This window comes from Typopeltis vanoorti, chromosome 14 (genome assembly GCF_054136105.1).
Source record: "Typopeltis vanoorti isolate ZY-2024b chromosome 14, IOZ_Tvanoo_1.0, whole genome shotgun sequence".
Lineage (NCBI taxonomy): Eukaryota > Metazoa > Arthropoda > Arachnida > Uropygi > Thelyphonidae > Typopeltis > Typopeltis vanoorti.
Window position 1 is genome coordinate 51,826,241 of NC_143562.1, and position 24,234 is coordinate 51,850,474.

A 24,234-nucleotide genomic window follows, 5' to 3' on the forward strand; every position below is an offset into this window, starting at 1 on the left:
TTTTTTTCGGGATTTGAAGTGGTAACTCATACTTTATATATTTAGCAGAAATAGAAGCAATGTTAGATTGCACTCTGGTTGAAGAGTAACCAAAGAATAGAGTAGAGTATAAATAAAGAATTGTAGAGAAAGGCATAAACCAGAAATATGATTGCGAGATAAAGAACTGAGGCTTACCATTGGGCTCAATTTTCACTCCCCGAAATATTTCGTTCGTCACTTGTGCGCTTAGCAAATTAAGAACTGAGGATTACCAGTAGGCTCAGTTGTACTCTTTGAAAAGAACTGAGGTTTTCACTCCCTGAAATATTTCGGGGAGTGAAAACCTCACTTCCGCTCAAAGAAAACCTCAGAAACCGCTCGAGTTCGTCACTTGAGCGCTTAGTCAAATTAAGCTCCTGTACAAAAGCGCTGAAGGTTCGGATAAAAAAGGATAATTTGAGCACTCTGAGATTCGCCGCCCCCATCTTCTTATAGTTCGGATTATGGCGGATTAGATTACGACTACCTTGAAATGATTGATTTTAAATTGTACTATTGATAATGTAACTACTTAAACTAACTAAAATTAGAAACTTTATTTCTATACAGAGTAATATTTTGCACTTTTAGTAACTTTTTTTTTTGGAAAGACGATTACAGCTCATAAGAAATACAATTTTTCACTCCAAGAACATGTTTATGTTCATCAAAAGGTGTTCATTATTGAAAGTTTACCCTATAGATGGGTTGAATATAAATTAAAATGAGTTATATTGCCAAACAAAAACCCATTATCCAGTTAGAGAAACATTCCTTTGTCTTTTATGCTGGTGATGATTTTGAGACTTCCAAATAGTTCTGAAAGCAGTCGTATTGAAAGCTTTGCCTTCAATGTCAGAAATGGATGCTGTTCTCGGAATAAAAAAAAGCGAACTGTAACACAGTGGGTAGTTAATTCGGGGAAACTGTTGCCCTCCTAGTTGAGCTTATGTCTTTTTTTTGTGGAAGACCCATAACAAACAATTGTAATGCAACTTATTGGCTAAATCTGGTCACAGTACGAAAGATGCAAATTGGTTCTCGAATTCTTCAACAAGGAAAAAAAAAGCCTAGGAATTCACTTAGGATAATTAAATAAAATATGGTAGCAAATGAAAACATGATAGTAATTTTGCAAACTGCTGTTTAATTTTCGTTACCCAAATTAAATAAAATTTTCACCCACTGAAACTTAAATATACTATTTGTGTGTAAGAAATGCAAATACAATAATTAGAAAACAAATATCAATTCAATTAAACTGAAATATGTATTGAATTGATATTTGTTTTCTAATTGATTTATAAACATCTAATGCCGAAACTTTTCGCCAATGGGGCAGCTATAAGCCCTGAAGAAGCCGAAAAGCCCCGTTGGCGAAACTTGTTGGCATTAGATGTTTATAAATCAACGGTCAATTAAAGATCAATATATATTTCAGTTTAATTTTATTTATGAATGACCAAATATAATCTCAACAATAAATATAAATTTAATTTTATCAACTCCATATTGACAAGATACTTACCTCGAACTCCAGCCAAATTAGCTGCAGTTATTGTTACTATCATTAGCCCAAGACATTCAAAAAGATACATTTTTATGCGGTGTATTCTGAGAAACGAGAATAAGAAACTATGCGAGAACGAGTTGAATAAATACTGAACTTAAGACATACAAGGGAATTATTGCAACTCTGTCTATGAGAAAACAAACCACAAAGGACACCTGGTTTGTACAATTCGATTTTGATAACACAGGTAGAACAAAGTACAAAACTAATAATAAATTAGTCGATTTGTAATTAAAAGGAAAACTATCAGCAACCGTTATCATATAAAGATATCGAGAATTTGAGTTATAAAAGTGAACTACCGAGTAAACTTCCCCCTGCGTTTCGCTTCGAACATTTTTGGTAAAGTCTAACTTCTTTTATAATAAAAAAAAAAAAAAGAGACGAGAAGTCATTTGCTAATTAATCGATTCTGCCTAGCTGATTCGTTGATATCAAATAGCAATGTAAAAACGCCAATAGTTCTCAATTACTTCTAGCTGGAGATCACAAGAACAGTAAAGGGTAACCACATGTAGACCAACAGGTACTGCACCATACCGAACCGTAGGGATCAGGTGGGTTTCTGAATTAGTAAATATTCATGATGACAATTGTTACCATCATGTGGAGATGAGAAACAGCGATGAGATTCTGTTTTTTTTTTTTTTTTTATAAACAAGTAACAGACACAATATACTGGCCTCAGCTTATTATATACTTTTACCGTAATTCAAGGCAACATAATTCCCTTCAGACCTTTAGTAAGTCGAGTAATGGTTAGGCTGAAGCCTGCAATAAAAAATCGATCACCATCAATAAAGGTATTTACAAACATCCATGTTTACAGGGGATTTCTGACCTGTCGCCTATTAAATGAAGAGCAGAGATGCTTTTCAACTCAGCCAACGGAGAGGAAAGCAACCAAAAAAACCAAAAAAAAAAAAAAAAACCTTTTTCTATGCCTGTCATCATTCGGGTTCTGAATTAATCCATCTTAGACAGGGAAAAGCAGGGTCTTTCCCTCTTGAAACCTCCGCTTCTCAACCTAACAACTCAACAAAATCCACCGTAGAAATTACATTATTGTGCATATAATATATATCTGCCAGGATTTAGTGCTGCAAGATAGGGGAAGTTGTCTGGTGAATTCGTTTTCTCTCTCTTATCACGTGGTCCTGTTGTATGCTTTTCTGGAGGCTTGAACTCTCTGAAGAACAGTCACTCTACACACACACACCATCCATCTATCTCATTGAAGGTTTTCTTTTTCCAGTAATTTTACCTTCTATTACTGTTCTGAGAAGTCCTCCTTCCATCCTTTCAATGTGTCAAAATATTTTAACTTTCTTTTGTCAATATCCTTAAGGAGCCTTAAGGTTCTACTGATCTTTGCTAACACCCATCATTTGCACCCCTTTCAGAATATGATATCCTCAACAGCCTTCTATAACATCGCATCTCAAAAGCTGATATCCGTTTCTTATCTGACTTCTTTAGGTTCCAAGTTTCACATCCATAAGTCGCTGTTGGAAAAACAACTGCATCCAAAATTCTTAACTTTGTTTCCATGGAGATCCATCCTTCCAGATTTTAGACAAGTCTCTGACTGTTGATGTATCCATCCTTAACCACATTAATAATGGATCCCAGGTACTCAAACTTGCTGACTTCGTCAATTCTTTCTCCATTAAGGTACACTTGTTTCTCAAGAGCTTCCCTATTTGTATTTCCTTTAAGAACCATAATCTTTTTCTTGCTAGGATTAAGTTTATTGAGAAGTCCACTGGTATTACTGATCTTGTTAACTTTGTCAAGAATTAGTCCTAGTTCTTCTTTGTTATTACAAAGGAGTACTGTATCATCAGCTTACTTTAGATTGCTGATCAATCTACCTACTATCCTAATTCCTGTGTTGAGCTCATCCAATGCTTCACGCATGATGTCCTTCGCATATATACTAAACAAGTGAGGAGAAAGTAAATATCCTGGCCTAACTCATTTTCCAACCCGAAGCCAGTTATTCAATCCAACAATTCTTACCGTGGCTTCTTGTTCCCTGTACAAGTTGGCTATCAACCTGATAGTGTGTTGAGGAAAACTTTACATTACTTCCCACAGTTTCACATGCTCAACACAGTCAAAAGCTTTAGAGTAGTCTAATAAACACATTATCAGAGGGAGTCTGAATTCTTTATATTTTTCTATGATCTGTCTAAGGCACCAGATCTGATCTCTGGTGCCTTTACCTTTCCTAAAACCTGCTTGTTCCTCGGGCATCTCTGCCGCAACTTTGGCCTCACTCCTATTTAGCACGATATTCAATAAATTTCCTTGCATGAGATATTAAACTACAGTCCTTGCACACCTTCATATCACCTTTCTTATGTAGTGGTATGAAAACCGATACTTTCATTCTCTAGGCTAATCCTGTCTCCCATATCCTTGTAATCGATCTATGAAACACTCTTATCCCTCCATCCCCTGTGTGGCCTTAATTAACTCTGCTAGGAATTAATCTGCACCTGGGGCCTAATTGCTGTTAAGCTGCTCTTTCAACTTCATGCTTAAGAGGAGGAAGTTCCTAATCAAAATTTTCCTAGTGAGAGGGCCCCACAATTTCTTCATCCATTCTACTTTCCATTTGTTTTTGATGTGTATTCTTTCCATCTGTTTTTGATTTCCAGCATTGCTAGAAGAAGAACCCTTCTTTGATGACATTTAATTTGGGCTTAACCTCGCGCTTTAAGTCACGAACTAAATAAAACAACCTTTTATAATTATCCCTCCTGATCTGGAACTCTATCTCTTCATATTTATTAGTGTAGAACTTTACTATTCTTTGTACTGCTTAATGGCTCTTCTGACTTCCCTATGTAATCTCTTATATTCCTCAGTCCTGGATCTTTTTGTTTTTTCAGCCGCCTTCTTTTGATTAGTTCCCACGTTTAATCTTATATTCATGGATATCTTGGTCTTCTTATTGGGCCGAGATGCTTCTTCACTGTATCATTATCACCTCTCACACTGAAAAAAAATTATCACCTAATCTATATAATAGTACCAAGCCACTTCTGCAATAAACTTTTTACACACATACAGCTTTCTTAATATCTTAAAACACCACCCTTTAAACACATCTATGATGATCTATCTAAACTTTAGATAGATCATGATAGATGTAAAACGTTTATTCCAGAACTGTCTAGGTACTATTAAATAGGTTAGGCGATAATTGTTTTCAGCACTTAGAGAGAGAGAGAGAATTTGAATAGATTCTTTTTCCATAACGATGCGTTGGAAATCTTCATATGGTGACTGGACTGTAGATATTCTTCTGATATCATTAGAGTGTACATTACTGTTAATTGATGTGCATATGAGAGAGAATGTTTTTGAAATATAATGGTATTTATTTATTTAATTATTTAGATTCTAAACAATCTCGTCCGCACCTTCTAATTCTCTATATGAGTTCTGTTTTTTTTTTCTTTCACACTAAACAATGCAAATCGATCAGCAGTTTGAGTCTTCTCTACAAATAAAAATACTTCAAGATTGCTGCGGTAGTTTGATAGATAGAAGATTGAGGAGTAATATGATTTACACGAATAACAGCTATTAAGAAGTATTTAATGGATCGTCATTAGAGAGATTGTAAGGTAAACAACGGTAAAAGACAAGAATAGGAGTGTAAATTTCCAGTGGGATGAGAAGTATGTTTTTAACATAGAGTGGAATGCGTAAAGAATGTAATGCCCGTGAAGGTGACAAGCGTGTAGACAACAAATGAGCATTAGAAGCGGTCGGGTAAATTTAGTGTGTCCTAAACGCGCGGGTCTTTGCACTTGATGGAGATTCTTAATGTTTTTATTTTTTTTCAAAAGACAAGCCTTATGAACTGATTGAGCTATATAATAATAATGATGATGATAATAATAGTTGGATTTCCAGCTGCATTGTAGGCTTGTTGTGCCACTAGTCAATTTGCTTACCTTCTTCAGATCATTTCACTAATAGGATTTGCCTCACATTTTAGCCAAGACCTCCAAATTCTCTTTCTAAATTCTTGGCGCGGTGTCAACAGAGAGAGCAGGGAAGACGATTAATAATCTATTCTTTTGAGTTTTATTCGTAAATACTTCTTTGTACATTGCTCATCTTACAATCCATCTTCAAACCCACCTAGATATTATTCTACCCGTTCTGTTCTGCTACTGATGTTGTCCCATGGAAGAGATCATCGTCATCAAAATTTCCTTAAAACTATTTGTTCATAATGAACCTGAAAGATCATGCTTCCTTATCTAAATAAAACATCTGTTGAAATTATTAAATCAGCTGAAATGTTTATATAAATTCGACATATGAGTTAATTTTGATATTTCTATTAGCTATCCAAGCGAAAAATAGATAAAGCAGAAGCATTTCTAGATAAATATTCTATCAAGAATACCATACCGTAGTGTTAAATATCAACATAAACTGCGAGTGGAGCCTACAATTCAAAACCTTCCTTTTCATAAAATTTTTAAATGTTTTTTTAAGTGTTGAAGATCTGAAAGAAGTAATTTTCATACTCATTTCACCTCCTGGTAAAATGAGCCAACTCAATTTAATTAAGTGATACATTCTCACCCATTATTACATCATAAATAAAAAAACGGTTTTTTTTATTTTTTTTTCAAAAAAGTTGTCATAAAAAACGCGTTTTTCCTAAAAAGTTATCATAAAAAACCAGTTTTTTAAAAAAAATTTTTCCCAAAAAAGTTATGAGTATCAATTGGAGGTGACATCACTAAAAGATATCTGCAAACGATGAGCTCACTCATCTCCACTAAGCTGAGCAGACATCTTCTGGAGGAGAGGGGATGGTGAGAGACTAGGGTGATGTGGTTAGGTGGGGGGAGCATTGCAGGGAAGACATCTGTCACCCTCTGTGATATCACAGAATGAGAGACATATGTTCCCCAGAAATATCCAAACACATAATGACATTGTTGTCATGTTTTGCTTGGATATGGAATTGTGGGTGATGTTTTTGAGATAAGATATCTTGGAATTTTCCCAGGGTGACACACATCCGTCATTGTCGTCATGATTTATCCAACACCATGTAGAAACCTGTCCGTGAATCATCTGCGCAAAAGTTTCATTTTGAAAGGAACGGTCAGGGTTAAGGGTCAGGTAAACGGTAATATAAGGAAAAATAAACGAGTCAAGTGTCTTTGCAGTTACGACAATTCGTTCATCCTGTGAAGTTATCGTATTATGTTGTGGTGATTAGTATCCAGGAAAGTAAAGTAAAGTAAAATAATGGGTGAGCCACAAAAGTCATTGAAATTTTCTTTCTTCAGGAAAATAGCACGAGACAAAACTCTTCACCTAGCTCTAAAAGGATGGAAACCGATTATTATTTTAGAAGACATATACATTGTGATGTATTTATCCCGGGCCACTTGGGAAAAATTACGCAGGAAGTGGTCTGATATCCTAGGCTACTTGCAAAGAAGAGTTGACTACGAAATCGACCTCGATGAGTGTTATATTCTGAAATGCCAAGATGGGGAACTAATACTTGATGATACAGGAGCTGATGGAAGTAAGGTTTTTTCTATTAGTTGTGAAGAAGCTGAGAGATTTTCAACAAAAATGTACGACATTGATAATCGTTTACTATTTTTGGAAACTGAATTACCATCTGTTCGTATAATGCGAAAAATTGTCGCCCAACATTTAAATTCATCAATGGTAAAATTAGACTTTCAAGATTTTATCCAATTCGATAAAGATTCTTTATTTTGGGACATTTACGAACATTTTACAAAAACTGTTTGTGTATATTTGCTGACAAAAGAATACACAGAACGTTTAGCGAGGCATGGTGTCATTTCCAGACTGACACAATATCAAACGTATGGAAGTGTGGTTACCATGGTATCTGATTTAAAAATTCTTTTGCGTGACCAGTTATTTTGATGTAATGTAACCAAGAAACAGTGAGTAACAAAAATTTTATTCATTGAACTCTTTGGAAAATGTTAAGAGTCTAAACTAAATATTGTGAAATATTTTTAGGTAATTACATGTTTCGAATTTTTCTCAGTGAATATACTTGTAAATAGTATTTCAGCAAAATAAAATGTGCATTTGTAAACTTAAATGAACAAAGATGTGTGTTTTTCCACAGTGAATTTTTACTCAATTATTCTGATTAGATCTTGATTTTTAAATCCACAACTTTATATCTTAATGCAATTCTGTTTAATTATTTAAAAAAAATCACAACTGTGAAATTAATGCCAGGACAGGGAAAAAAAAAAGTGTTGAAAACTAAAATCCATGTATTGATTATTTTAGAAATTGTCTAATGCTACCTATTGACATTATCTGAGTTATCTGAAAACAAATCCTTCACATAATCGAAAATCCGAACTGTTAGAATTTGGTTATTTTTACAGAGAGTGAGAGAGAGAGAGAGAGAAAGAGAGAAGCACCTAATTAAACCAACAAAACGTGAGTTTAACACTTCTTTATAGTTTGGCATAGAGAAAATGTTTGTACTCTACAGATAACACATATACAAATTTTACCTTTCCCTACACAAAGTAAGATAAAAACACACCAACAGTATATCCAACAGCATGTGAAAACATGTCGTTGAGTCATCTGCGCAAAAGGTTCATTTTTGAAGGAATGGTCAGGGTAGGGGATGGTAAGTGTAAACAGTACTATAAGAAAATACCAGAGAGTCAAGTGACTTTGGACTTAAGGTAATCGTTCATCTACTGCAGCTGCTGTTTTGTGATTTGTGTTTGCTAATGCAAAAATAATGGGTGAGCCACAAATTCTTTGAAAGTTTCTTTGTGAAAAGTTTTAATTGTTTAGAATTTCTAAATGAATGTTACCATAAAGTATACGATCAGAGCTAATAATCAGTGAAATAATAATAAATAACTATTTATTTGTGGTGCCATATGAAGTAATTGAAGAAGAAGAATGAAGGAAAACGATTATGAAAAATCGACAGTGGATGAAAAATACGAATTTTCAGTTATCATTGGGATAATTGATGTACACGTTTTGTTGAATAAGAGTTCAAATTTATTTCCTAAAGAAATTTGTACTTCTGATGGAATTAGTGTAAGATATGCAGTGACAAAATCACCTTGTAGTTGGAAAGAATTACCTGAAAGAGTTGAAAAACAGAATTCTTGGTTAATAAAATATAACCATCAGCTGAAGTGGGAAATTGGTTCACTAGCTTTGGACAAACTAAGAGATTGGATGATAGAATCAACATGCAAATATCATATATTACTTGCCAAAGGAAGAGAAAAATCAAAAACATTAACGAAGTTAATAGGGAGGCCTGTTCTTGATTTAAATGAAATTGGATGCCCGAAACGTGAAAACATAACGTGTACTTTTAAATGCTTTTGGAAACATAACGATAGATTCTGTGCTTTTAATAATTCTCTGAAGTATACGTATTGGTTTCAAAGAAATAAATACACAACCCTTAATTTTACTACAGTAATAAATTCCCAACGAATGCCAAACGAAAAATTAACTTTCAGATGAGAGTCACATTGTCAAAACCATATGATGGCAATTCAACAACCATGGAAGAACCTTTGATGTATTTTTCAATTTATTTATTTTCTGTATTGTTAGATTCAGTAAATACAATTTGTAAATAACATTTCGTTCAATAAAATGTGTAAATTTAAATGAACAAATTGGGTGTCGTATATGTGTTATACAAATTTAAGAAGGAAGATAACATTTTTTTTTTTTTCCTTGTGAATTTCATGCCACAAAGTAACCAGAGAATTTTTTTTTTGATTCATTGAATTAAAAGTCTTATTTGTTCGTTATCTACAAACAAGGTTATTGAATGAAAATTAACAGTGTGGGAAAATAATTCACAAATAAATTCTACTTACAGATATAAGTTAAGAGCACAAGGAATCGAAGGTAAAATTAATAGTTATATTGGTAATTTCCCAATGGAAACCAAGAGTTCAAAACAAAACACACGATTTCTCACCTACGTACAACAAAAGGCGACCTTAAAGATACTTAAAGGTAAGACTTAATCAGAAATATACAGTGTTGGAAAATAAATTCTCATATACTTTATATATTTATTAATTCTGCTCAGTTATTCTGTTAGAATATGACCTGTAAAAGTAAAATACAGAAAATACCGAATCAATTGAAAAAAAATAATAAAAATTTCACTTGTCTGAATTCCATACTCTAACAGCAATCGGAATTCGAAACCGAAAATAACACTTACCCTAAACAAAACGGCGCCTAGACTTTCCCAAGTGGGAAAGAATTAATACAGACAACCAATCGGATACTACTCTAAATTAAAATTAAATGTAAGCATTAATTAACAACACCAATGAATCCCGACGGTAACGAAGAATGAATAATTTTAGGATATGTGTTATTCAAACATCTTGATACTAAGTCCTTAGTCATATGTAATTATTTGAGAAATATCCAAACTTGAGGAAATGCTACCTTTTGAACAATACCCCAATTTACGGATGTGACTCATGTCATCCCCTTTGAAGAAAACCGCTCGCTCGGGGGTATTGCAAATGACGAAACCCCAGCATCTACGGTCTGTAATCTAAAGGACGAAGTAACTAGTTCAGGTTACAGTATTTACAGAAATTTCATTCTTTGTGGTTTTTGTGTTTGTGTTGTGTTGTGGATATAAAATTGAACTATTTTGGAATATTCGTATTTAGAAGAGTCATCTGGAAAGCTGTAAGTACTTTTTTAACTTAAACATAACTGATCGCGTGTTGTTTGGTAAGCGTAATTCTAATACTGAATAGTTTTTTTTTTTTCCATAAGAATAATCATAGGGTATATATTAGAGTATCAACATGGACACATTAGCGATTTTTTATGTCTAATGTGTATGTGTGTGTGTGTGTTTAAGGACAGGTACTTTAAGTATATAATTAATTCAGAAAAACTTGAAACACGAGAGCCATCACGACTTTCTCTAAGAATTCCCACACTTTAACAGGAAAGAAATACCAAAAATGTATTGGAAAATTAGTACAACCATCTATAGAAGAAAAAAAACTGTATGTTTGTGTGACATAGAATATAGTTAAATTAAATTATCATTCCACACTCAATAACAGCAAACATTCACGTCACGAATCCTAATGTTATCTTGATCTTGTCAGAAGTGTCCCACCAATCACGAGACGATTACTTAACCACTAAAATCATCCTTCCCATTCAAAACAATAACGTCACTTATTTACAAATAACAACAAATATTCACGTCACATTTCCTTATCTTATCTTGATCTTGATCTTGTTTAAAGTGTCCCACCAATCACGACACGATTCCTTATCTCTAATATATCTCCCTTTTCCATTCAAAACAATAATGTCACTTATTTACAAATAACAAATGACGACATTTATTTACAAATAACAAATGACGACATTTATTTACAAATAACAAATGACGACATTTATTTACAAATAACAAATGACGTCACTTATCTACTTCAGAAAACAACACACACCCACGACACGATTCCTTATCTTATCTTGATCTTCATCTGGTCACTAGTGCACCACCAATCACAACACGAATCCTTATCTCTACCATCACCCATAATTCCATACGCGAACCAAAACACAAGAACTGAAGCCATTGACACATATGCCCACAGGGAAATTCCAAACATTCCAAACTCATGAAGCCATGCTCACAATGACGTCATCAACTAATCACGTCACGATTCCTTATCTTATCTTGATCTTGATCTGGTCACTATCGCCACCCCTACTACTCCGATGACTTTTTCCAATCGTTGGATAAGAAGCTGGCGCTCAGTCTCCTCAAAAAACTGGTGAAGAAATTTGAGGTAGAATAGCCAGGGTTTCTAAACCTATATTCAGCGACAGACAACTCCACAGAAGGGGATAACTCAACATCAGGGGAAGATGGGAAGATGAACCTGATAATCTCTGCTCCAACTTCAAAACATGATGCAGAAACCCATGCACGGAAAAAACGTAAAATAGCAGAGACTCAGATAAACGAGGGGATGGAAGAAGATACCCCTAACACTGACCTCCCCACACCCAACAACGAAAAAGTTCCTCCAATTGTTCTTCGGGAAAAAGAACGTTGGACGGCCCTTAGGCCTATTATGCAAAACCACCAAATTGCCTATTCATGGGCAAAAAACGTAGAGGACGGAGTTAAAATCCAGCCTACCACAGTAGGTGACTACAGACTCCTCACAGAAACCATGGATGAGTCAAATATTAAATATCATACTTACTCACTGAAGTCGGAGAAAAACCTAAAAGTTGTACTCAGGGGAGTAACAGAAAACATCTGCACAGATGAAATTACTGAAGACCTCTACCTCCATGATCTACCACCTGTCAAAGTCAGCAGAATGCTACGGGCTGATAAGAGTCCAATGCCCCTAGTACTCGTTGAGATACCCAACACACACAAGAACATATACAACTTAACAACGATCTGTGGTCTGAAAATCACAACAGAACCACTAAGAAAATGAGCCTCGTCAGGCCAGTGCTACAGATGTCCGAAGTATGGACATGCTCAGAAACTCTGCAGAGCAGACTACAAATGCCTCAAATGTGGGCAAAACCACCCCACAGCAACTTGCTCTAAACCCAGGACCTCACCAGCCAAATGCGCGAACTGCGGGGGCCCCCACCCGGCCAACTACAGAGGCTGCAGTCACTACCCCAAGAACAAAACAGACAACAAAAGGAATCAGATCTCTCAACCCTGTCCACAGGCACCAGAGTTGATGGCTCCCCAGTTGCCTGACACCCAACAAAAGACATTAGAATACCAGCTCTCACAAATGGAAAATACCAACAGTCTGGAAAGCCACCGTCGAAGCAGGACATACACCGAAGTAGCCCGCTCACCCAAAGATATTCAGCAGGACGAAATTCTTCCAAACATGACAACAGTCATCACAGCCTCATTGGAAAACATGCTTCAAGACTCCAATAAGTCGAACCCTTCACCAAACTCAACAAAAAGATTTCTAATAGAGACTCAAACCATATTATCAATGCTTGTTAATGAATAAAACTGGATTACTCCCAGACTCACTACAGATCGCCGCTTGGAACGCCAATGGCCTAAAAAACAAGACACTGGAGCTTCAAGAATTCTCTCACAGATACAAGCCTGACGTCATCCTAATTAATGAAACACATCTAAGACCTGAACACAATCCAAACCTGAGAGGCTACACACTATATAGAAATGACCGAATGGACTTCAAAGGTGGTGGTACAGCCATATTTATCAGGAACTGCATCAGGTACAATGAAATTCTCACCCCCCCCAACCTCCATCCGGTGTCGAAGTCCACACAAATTCAACTGAAAGACTGAAAATCTACACCGCCTACAACTCCCTTGCTAAGACTCTACTATTTTCTGACTTGGATGCTATACTAGGCACAAATGAATCCATCATCGTTGCTGGGGACTTAAACTCCAAACATCCCTCCTGGAACAGTAGAATCACAAATAAAAATGGCTGTATCCTCTTCAGCTACACAGAATTAAACAACGCAATCGTAACAGGACCCACTGAACCAACCCACCACAGCCCAACTGGCACAGCCGACATCCTAGACATCGCCATTCTACACAACATCAAATACCAGCACAGCATTCAAGCATTGAACGAATTATCATCAGACCACAACCCAATCGTACTTCACTTAGGGAACAAAGATCAGTCACCTCCCCCCACCAAACCTCCATCATCTGGGAGAAACTTAAGAAAGTGCTACCAGAACACATTGGTCCAGTTCCCCATATAAAAACCAAGGAAGAAATAGACACGGCAATATAGAACCTCACCAATCAAATCAATAAAGCCATAACATCAGCCGCAGTATCCACGATTACCCATAAACAAAATCGTCTCCAGGAAGAAATCATGGACTTAATAAGGGAAAAAACAGACAAAGAAAAAGATATCACAACACTCGCGCTCCCCAGGACAAAACAGCCCTCAACAGATTAAACAATTCTGTCCGAGAAGCTCTCCATAACCACAGGAACCAACAATGGGACAACAAGCTCATCTCCATCTCCACAGCAGATCATTCTATATGGAAATTCCTAAACAACCTCAAGAACAAGCGCAAATCCCTCCCCCCCTCTGCAAGCAGAACAGCACCTTGCATACACAGATGCTGACAAAGCCGAAGCCATAGCAAGAAACCTAGAGAAACAATGCAGTCCTTCATATGAGAACCTAAACATCAGCCACGTATACAAGATCCATCGTAAAGTCAGGTTCACAGTAAATCGTCCCGATGTCAATCCAAGTCCTATAATGCCTACCTCACCTACCGAAATAATCGGAATCATCAACCATCTCAAGATCAAGAAAGCTCCAGGTCCTGACGGCATCACTAACCAAGTCATCAAGGCACTACCACGCAAAGCCATAGCACATCTAGCCAACATCATAAACTCCATCCTCAAATGGCAGCACTTTCCCCAGTCATGGAAAATAGCTGACATCATCCCAATTCACAAACCAGGCAAAGACCCGCACCTACCTAAAAATTACCGTCCCATCAGCCTGCTATCCAATTTAGGGAAAATAGCCTGAGAAAATCATCCTCATCAGACTTCAAGATCATGTAAACCAACTAAATATCATTCCAGAAGAACAATTTGGCTTGCGTCAAAATCACAGCACCACCCATCAAATCCATAGACTGGTAGAATACATCACTACAGGATTTAACTGGAATCAACACACTGGAGCTGTCTTCCTAGACATCTCAAAGGCCTTCGATAAGATCTGGCACCAAAGCCTCCTCTACAAACTTATCATCGCTAACTTTCCACTAAACATGATACACCTGATCAAATCATACCTCTCCAACAGGAGGATGCAAGTCAAAATCAATGAAACAGTCTCAACCCAACGGAAAATCCTCGTTGGAGTTCCTCAAGGATCACTGCTAACCCCGATCCTGTTCAACATCTATATGGCAGACATCCCTCAAAATCCTCTTACATCCACCATTGCCTTTTATGCAGATGACAAGGCTATTCTAGCCAGATCTCGCCAACCACATCTCGTTACCAAAAAACTACACGACACCATCCTAAATCTAGAAAAATGGTTTAAAGACTCACGACTACAATTAAACCCCCAGAAAAGCACAACGGTACTCTTCACAAGAAGACAAGCATCCCCCAAAGGAGACATCACCCTGTTCAACACTAAAATTCCCTGGAAAACTGAAGCAAAATACCTCGGAATACTTCTCGATAAGCGATTCTGCTTCAACAGCCACATCAAGAGCACATGCACCAAAGCTTCAAAAGTTATCGCCCAGCTATACCCCTTGATCAACAGACACAGCAAACTAAGCTCAAGAAATAAAATACTACTGTACAAGACAGCGATCTGTCCCATAATCATATACGCCTCCCCAGCCTGGAGCCATACCTGCAAGACAAACATCCTCAAGCTACAAAGACTACAGAACAAATGCCTGCGAATGATTCTGGACGCCTCGTGGTTCATCAGGAACGCCCAGATCCACCGGGACATATATATCCCCTACATCTCTTCATTACTACGCTCCCTAGCAGAGAAATTCTTTATGAAGACATCTACGCATCCAAACCAACTAATACAGCAAGCCGGAAACTATGACGGTAATGACCTCTGGAAACATTAAAGACCGAAAGCCATCCTAACACCCAACGACGAATAACCACCTCTGCCCACTCAGGGCGAGCTAAAATAGCTCACAAATTTCTCCCATCACTGCTCCCGAAACAGACAACAGGGAATATGAAAAGCGTCAAGCTTCACCCTCTGAGCCATATATGTCCTGCGTCCTGCGTTTAATCCAAACAAAAGCTCTGCAGTACTTTTCACCAGACGTAAAGCAGAACCGCATACAAGCATACAAATGTTGGTAAAATCATCCCTTGGCGCATTTCTACCAAATATCTGGGAGTTCATCTCGATAGACGTCTAAACTTCAAGTCATATATGGATAGTGTTGCCACTAAGGCAAATCAGACTATAGCACAGCTATATTCACTTTTGAATAGGAACAGCTTCCTAAGCATAAGCAACGAAATCCTCCTTTTCAAATCGGTAATCAGTTTTTTTAAACTAACTTACGCCTCTCTAACCTGGGGTCACACGACTAAAAGCAACATCAACAGACTTCAGATAATACAGAATAAATGCCTAAGAATGGCATTTAATGCCCCATGGTTCATCAGAAACATCCAGTTATATCACGAAGCCAATCTTCCAGATATTAAGACCTACATGACAAGCATTGCGGAGAAATTCTTCACAATCACGGATAATCACCCAAATCAGCTATTTCGACAAGCAGCGGACTACAAGCCCTCAGATCGTTTCAAACATAAAAAACCGAAATCCTCCATCGCAAGAGAAAGCTGATACAGCCTCAATGCTCACAATGAGTGGGTAAATTACCCACAATAATCTCATCACCACAATCTAAAATCCAGATGAAGGGATAAAGAGTCAAGGACAGAGTCCATCAACCAATTAAGTTCAAAGTTCAAACTGGGTGGATGCTCGTGAACTTAATGAAGATCTTATCCTATGTTACAGGAGGTCTATGTTACACCCCACTCTAATCCAATCCCCCCCCCTATTCAGAGAAGGTATCTCCAGCAGTTAATTTTTGTGTCAATCAGCAATATGGCAATGTACGATATGTTTGTGCGAAATTTCTGGTCTTTCTTTCCAAATTTTCTTTTAGTGTCTTTTTATCCAAACCCTTTAATTCAATGAAGTTTTTTCTTCCTTCTATAAACACGTTCTATGTATATCTATATATTCACTGGGAATTCACAATTGCTGTATGGTCACTCCCATGCTCGGTGACGTACCACTCCGGGTCTCGTCACGTGAACCTGTTGTGTGCTTTTCTGGAGGCTTCAACTCTCTGAAGATCAGTCACTCCACACACACACACACACACTATCCATCTATCTAATTGAAGGTCTATCCCTTCTTCTTTTGCCAGGAATTTTACCTTCTATTACTGTTCTGGGAAGTCCCCCTTCCATCCTTTCAATGTGTCCAAAATATTTTAACTTTCTTTTGTCAATATCCTTAAGGAGCCTTAAAGTTCTACTGATGTTTTCTAACACCCATCAATTGTACGCCTTTGAGCAAATGATATCCTCAACAGCCTTCTATAACACCACATCTCAAAAGCTGATATCCGTTTCTTATCTGACTTCTTTAGGTTCCAAGTCTCACGTCCACAAGCCGCTGTTGGAAAAACAACTGCATCCAAAATTCTCAACTTTGTTTCCATGGAGATCAATCCTTCCAGATTTTAAAGAAGTCTCTGACTGTTGTTTTATCCATTCCTAACCCACGAATTAGTCCGTCCTAGTTCTTCCTTGTCATTACAAAGAAGTACTGTATCATCAGCATATCTCAGATTACTGATCAATCTACCTCCTATCCTAATTCCTGTCTTGAGTTTATCCAATTCTTCTGACATCTTCTGAACAGCAATTCTTCACATTAATAATGGATCCCAGGTACTCAAACTTGCTGACTTCGTCAATTCTTTCTCCATTAAGGTACACTTGTTTCTCAAGAGCTTCCCTATTTGTATTTCCTATGAGAATCATAATCTTTTTCTTGCTAGGATTGAGTATATTGACAAGTCCTCTGGTATTACTGATCTTGTTAACTTTGTCAAGAATTACTCCTAGTTCTTTCTCATTACAAAGGAGTACTGTATCATCATCATACCTTAGATTGCTGATCAATCTACCTCCTATCCTAATTCCTGTGTTGAGCTCATCCAACGCTTCACGCATGATGTCCTCCGCATATATACTAAACAAGTGAGGAGAAAGTAAACATCCTTGCCTAACTCATTTTCCAACCCGAAGCCAGTTATTCAATCCAACAATTCTTACCGTGGCTTCTTGTTCCCTGTACAAGTTGGCTATCAACCTGATAGTGTGTTGAGGAAAACTTTACATTACTTCCCACAGTTTCACATGCTCAACACAGTCAAAAGCTTTAGAGTAGTCTAATAAACACATTACCAGAAGGAGTCTGAATTCTTTATATTTTTCTATGATCTGTCTAAGGCACCAGATCTGATCTCTGGTGCCTTTACCTTTCCTAAACCATGCTTGTTCCTCGGGCAACTCTTCCTCAACTTTGGCCTCACTCATATTTAGCATGATATTCAATAAAATTTTGTTTGCATGAGATATTAAACTATAGTTCTTGCAAACCTTCATATCGCCGTTCTTATGTAGTGGTATAAAAACCGATACTTTCAGTCTCTAGGCTGATCCTGTCTCACATATCCTTGTAATCAATCTATGAAACACTCTTATTCCTCGATCCCCTGTGGCCTTAATTAACTCTGCTGGGATTTAATCTGCACCTGGGGCCTTATTGCTGTTAATCTGCTCTTTCAAATTCATTCCTAAGAGGAGGAAGTTCCAAATCAAACTTTTCCTAATAAGAGGGTCCCACAATTTCTTTATCCACTCTACTGTACAGTTCCTCACAGTATTCTTTCCATCTGTTTTTTATTTCCAGCATTGCTAGCAGAAGAGTCCTTCTTTGATGACATTTAATTTGGGCTTAAACTCGCGCTTTAAGTCACGAACTAAATAAAACAACCTTTTATAATTATCCTTCCTAATCTGGAACTCTATCTCTTCATATGTATTAGTATAGAACTTTACTTTTCTTTGTCCTGCTTAATGGCTCTTCTGACTTCCCTATGTAATCTCTTATATTCCTCAGTCCTGGATCTTTTTGTTTTTTCAGCCGCCTTCTTTTGATTAGTTCCCACGTTTAATCTTATAACCATGGATATCTTGGTCTTCTTATTGGGCCGAGATGCTTCTTCACTGTATCATTATCACCGCTCACCCCGAAAAAACATTATCACCTAATCTATATAATAGTACCAAGACACCTCTGCAATAAACTTTTTACACACATACAGCTTTCTTAATATCTTAAAACACCACCCTTTAAACACATCTATGATGATCTATCTAAACTTTAGATAGACCATGATAGATGTAAAACGTTTGTTCTAGAACTGTCTTTGTACTATTAAATAGATTAAGTGATAATTTTTTTCAGCACTTAGAAAGAGTGAGAAAGAAAGAGAGAGAGAGAGAGAGAGAGAGAGAGAGAGAGAGAATTTGAAACAGCGAATTTGAATAGATTTTTTTTCCTTTCCCAAAATGATGCGTTGGAAATCTTCATTTGGTGACTGGACTGTAGATATTCTTCTGATATTATTAGTGCATACATTACTGTTAATTGATGTGCATATGAGAGAGGATATTTTTGAAATATAATAGTATTTATTTATTTAATTGTTTAGATTCTAAACAATCTACCTTCTAATTCTCTATATCAGTTCTGTTTTTTTTCTTTCAAACTACGAACAATGCAAATTGATCAGCAGTTTGAGTCTTCTCTACAAATAAAAACACTTCAGGATTGCTGCGGTAGTTTGATGGATAGAAGATGGAGGAGTAATATGATTTACACGAATAACAGCTATTAAGAAGTATTTAATGGATAGTCATTGGAGAGATTGTTCAGAATGTAAACAACGGTAAAGGACAAGGATAGGAGTGTGAAGTTTCCAGTGGGGATGAGAAGTATGTGTTTAACATAGAGTGGAATGCGTAAGAATGTAATGCCCGTGAAGGTGACAAGCGTGTACACAATAAATGAGCATTAGAAGCGGTGGGGTAAATTTAGTGTCTCCTAAACTTGACCTACCGCGAGTCTTTGCACTTAATGGAGATTCTTAATAATGATTTTTTTTTCAAAAGACATGCCTTATAAACTGAATGAGCTATATAACAATAATGATGATGATAATAATAGTTGGATTTCCAGCTGCATTGTAGGCTTGTTGTGCCACTAGTCACTTTGCTTACCTTCTTCAGATCATTCCACCAATAGGATTTGCTTCACATTTGAACCAAAACCTCCAAATTCTCTTTCCAAATTCTTGACGCTGTGTGACCAGAGAGCAGGGATGATGATTAATAATGTATTGTTATGCGTTTTATCCGTAAATACTTCTTTGTACATTGCTATCTTCAAACCCGCCTAGATATTATTCTACCCGTTCTGTTCTGCTACTGATGTTGTCCCATGGAAGAGACCATCGTCATCAGAATTTCCTTAACACTTTCATTGCCAACCACGCGATGTCGCGTGGACGTCGCTAACTAAATAAAAAAATTAAAAAAATTTGGCCACCACACGAAAATTTCAATTTTCAGCTTGGCAATGAAAGTGTTAAAACTAGTTGTTCATAATGAACCTGAAAGATCATGCTTCCTTATCTAAATAAAACATCTGTTGAAATTATTAAATCAGCTGAAATGTTTATATAAATTCGACATATGAGTTAATTTTGATATTTCTATTAGCTATCCAAGCGAAAAATAGATAAAGCAGAAGCATTTCTAGATAAATATTCTATCAAGAATACCATACCGTACTGTAAAATATCAACATAAACTGCGAGTGGAGCCTATAATTCAAAACTTTCCTTTTCATAAAATTTTTAAATGTTTTTTTAAGTATTGAAGATCTGATAGAAGTAATTTCCATATTCATTTCACCTCCTTATAATATGAGCCAACTCTATTTAATTAAGTGATACATTCTCACCCATTATTACATCATATGACTCACCAGTGACGAAGGAAATCGGTGAAGAGATTTCTGATGTCGTGTGATTTACATGATTCATTTTATACTATTCACACATTTATTATTTCAGCATTGTTTACACCGTTTAACAGCAAATTCTTACTATAAGGTCCTTTTTCATGCCTACGCGGTACTCAGAATTCATCATAAAAATTATGGAAACAACTACCGTATTAAAGTAAAACTTCTGCTTAATATAAACCAAAATAATCACTCGACGTCTTGGCCTACATATGAAGATCATTATCTAAAGTATGCACATATATGTAAGGAAACAAGCTGCACTACAATCTACTTGGTATGCTAAAGTTACATTGATTTGGTCAACCGGTAAAATTATCGGCCTGACCTCGGTGAAAAAAAAAACGTACTACATCAAAGCTAGAATCCTGTTATCAGTATTATTTATTAGGTTACAAAAATAACTTAAGCATCAGAGAAACATGTTCGCACATACATTATTCATATACGTATATATATATATATATATGAATTGAAACAAAACAGTATGGATGGTGGGCAATAAAAGCTGAAAAAAGTTCTTAATGTCCTAAAGTCAGTGTTTGTCGGAAAACGTGAAGAATGAAGTGGGCTGAATGTGTGGAACCAAAATTCTTGAGATTGTTATGCCACCATTATTGTTAAGATTAGGATGGTCAATCGAAATTCCACAGGCATCTTTAAATTTCAGTTCATACCAGGTTTTTGTATGAGGCAAAGAACGTGTACTTTTCTAATCAATTTAGTGTAGGGTGTTAAGAGCATGATCTGAGAGGCCTGCTTCACCAAAATTGCTAAATTTAATGTGTCGTTTCTTTTCTTTTTTACGAATAGGGAATGTCCGTCCTGTTTCACCAATATAAAGTAGATTACAGGTTCAATACTAAAAGGTATTTTTCATAATATCCCATCGTCATAATACTACATCGTCAAGGGACCTTTCTATTTTTATGATTTCTGGTACACAAGTTTAAAAGAAAAGAATACCAAGTCAACAGATGGTAGAGATAAAAAAAACAAAAACCTCTGATTTCATACTACAGTTATTTTAACGACTTCTTATATCAAATTCGCCTCTTAGAATATTATATTATTAATCAGGCATATTTCGGTTCATTTTTTATGTGAAACCTCCTACAAAGGTAGGTGTACCTAGAACTGTGGGATAGGAGTTAATTAGATTCCGTTATTCTAGAGAATTCTTTTTTCACCATTTCAGGCGTATAATCAACAGAATGATCGACACTAGATGACAAAAATCATCACCACCTAAAGGAGTCCGCGCGGTTAGCCTAGTGGTTTTGCGCTTCGCAACCATCTATGTCTGGGGAAGGAGTGTCCTGAGTTCGATTCCCGTCAACGACGTGAGGAGCTTAAGGATCTTCCTCAGCCATAGCCAAGTTAGCCGGTCTTGAGCGTGGAGAGCAGGGTTTTCCCTCCAGTTTATCTGGGGTTTTTCATCCCACAAGCAGGCAAAAATCGGCCTCGTGAACACACACGGGTACAGTCAGGAATGCTTAAGACAATCCCTCCAGCCATAAGTCTGAATTGTCAGCTATGCGGGTCTCGAGCTCGGATAAACATAGGGAGATAGAGTTGGTGCCGTACCTCCCCATAAAAGGGGCTCACGGCTGTTGAATCACCATACGAAATGAATGAATGAACCACCTCAAGACATTCAAATTTGCAGATCACAGTAGGATTCAAACCCTTCCAACAACTCCAGCAATTAACAAATAACTCCGATTAAAAATCGAAATGAATACATGAATAACAAATATCAACATAATACATTTTATTACTAACATTTTAACCACCTATTGTACATATTAACAGGAGTTCTAAATAACATAAAATTCTCCACACCGAAGTAACTGAACGGTAATTAACTGTAGGTATTTATCATCTCATTGATCCAATCAACCTTGGTAGCTACTCTGGCATAAACTACTGGAGAAACTCCACAAAGCACACCATGCATATAAGTCTGCGTAAGAAAACTCGCCGCTCCGTGCACCACCCATCTATTTTTGCTATCTTTGCACACTAGAGGTCCTCCGCTGTCTCCCTGCAGAATAAAATAATGCACTTGAAATGAGAGAACAAAGTCCTATAATTAAAAATAATTTTTCATTTAGAATAGAAAAGCCGGTACATGCATATGTATATTTTTTAAAAATCAATAATTATACTGACTATAGAACACCGAGAAAGGTAAGAAAACTTTAATATGACACGACTAGTTTCGTCGAAACGCCGACATCTTCAGGTGTGTAAATAATAACAAAAAAATGGGAAAATAACAAGGTAAAAAACATGGAATTCTCAAATGACTTGCCTCTTCTCATCACTTCCCTACACAGACACTTGGTATTATTCCCACTCTGGCCCATCGAACAAGATCTCTTATTTCAGTAGAAGAAGACCTTCAAACAGAACTCAACCATCTGAAAAGCACATTCTTAAACAACGGCGATTCTTCTCGAAGCATCACTAAACATCTACATCCACGTATCCAACCTCAACAGGAAGATAACTCCAATCCTATTACCCACATCCAATTGCCGTTCATAAGCTCTCTATCCCCAAAACAGGCCAAAATAATGAACAAATTCAACATTAAAACCTTCTTCACCACTCTACCAAAGCTTCGTTCTTTTCTGAGTCGCCCCAAACCAAAGCACAACCAGCTTCAGTTTCCAGGAGTTTATAAAGTCGTCTGCAACTGCGGTAAACCTTATTATGGACAGACTGATAAGTTTATTTCACTACGTCTTAAGGAACACCAGCGTGACATCTCTTACAAAAGAACCAGTGCAAACGCGCTCTCCAGTCATGTTCTTTTCTCCTCTAACTCTAATCTAGAAGAGCTTCAACACCAGGTAGACTGGAATCTTACTACCAATATCTATAAATACGGTGACGAACTTGAGAGACGTATCGTAGAATCAAAAGAGATAGTTCTGGACCCATCGCACATAAACAAAAATTTAAGCTACAGTTTGGCTGACGCCCAGAGCGCAGTGATTGAGTTCTGACGCTCTCGAGTCAGTTGCCACTCACTTACAACTCGCGTTAGTCCTGCCACGCGGACACAAGTTCATAGGTATAGGACAAGTTCAATATAACTATTCCTATTTTGTTAATTTGAGAAGTCCAGTGTTTCTTGAGAAAAAATGCAACAGCATCCTACAAACAAGAACAAACCATTTGAAATTTTCTGACAATTAAATTTTTGAAATTTAGTTATCACATAGATATTCTCCCGTTAATCTAATAGGTGATTCTTTCTTAACCTTATGCTTTTCTAATACATATTGTCAGAATAGTGAAATTTTCACCTCCTCCCCCTTAAGGTTTGTTCATAAATGACATATTATGCCTAACGTGAGAAAATAGGGGAGGAGTTTCAAATATATCATGTAAGAACATCTTTAGCAAAATTCAAAGAATAAACCTGACATCTGTTTTTAATTCAATACAATTAGGGACGCTAAATTTCTTTATTAGACAGCTAGCACATGCTACAAGTAGATCTACAATCTCTCTCTCTCTCTCTCTCTCTCTCTCTCTCTCTCTCTCTCTCTCTCTCTCTCTCTCTCTCGCTCTCTCTCTCTCTACAGAAAAGTCCTGATTCATTGATACATATTGATAGTTTCAGTTTACTGTCTGTAAAGGCGTGAATGATAATGATTGGCTGCCCATTTGTCTTTAAAATGTTCGTTAGGGATAAATGACTTCTGTTTATCCCCTTTTGAAAAGAAAAGTCATTAGAGAATTTTTATTTTTTTTTTATTTACGTAAATTAAATTCTTTTCAAACATTGAAT

At 36.6% G+C, this 24,234-nt stretch overlaps 2 protein-coding genes across 2 annotated transcripts in view; both read right to left on the bottom strand.

Annotated features, from left to right (window-relative positions):
* Positions 1-1,619, bottom strand: part of LOC150099471 (transmembrane protease serine 9-like) — a 120,662-nt gene extending 119,043 nt beyond the window's left edge. Inside the window, exon 1 of the mRNA XM_090404367.1 lies at positions 1,550-1,619. Within this exon, the coding sequence (XP_090260493.1) occupies positions 1,550-1,619 (70 nt within the window). The remainder of the gene's footprint in view (positions 1-1,549) is intronic.
* Positions 1,620-22,233: 20,614 nt separating this feature from the next.
* LOC150099472 (chymotrypsinogen A-like) overlaps positions 22,234-24,234 on the bottom strand; it is a 39,859-nt gene continuing 37,858 nt past the window's right edge. Inside the window, exon 9 of the mRNA XM_090404368.1 lies at positions 22,234-22,473. Within this exon, the coding sequence (XP_090260494.1) occupies positions 22,291-22,473 (183 nt within the window). The 3' untranslated portion in view covers positions 22,234-22,290. The remainder of the gene's footprint in view (positions 22,474-24,234) is intronic.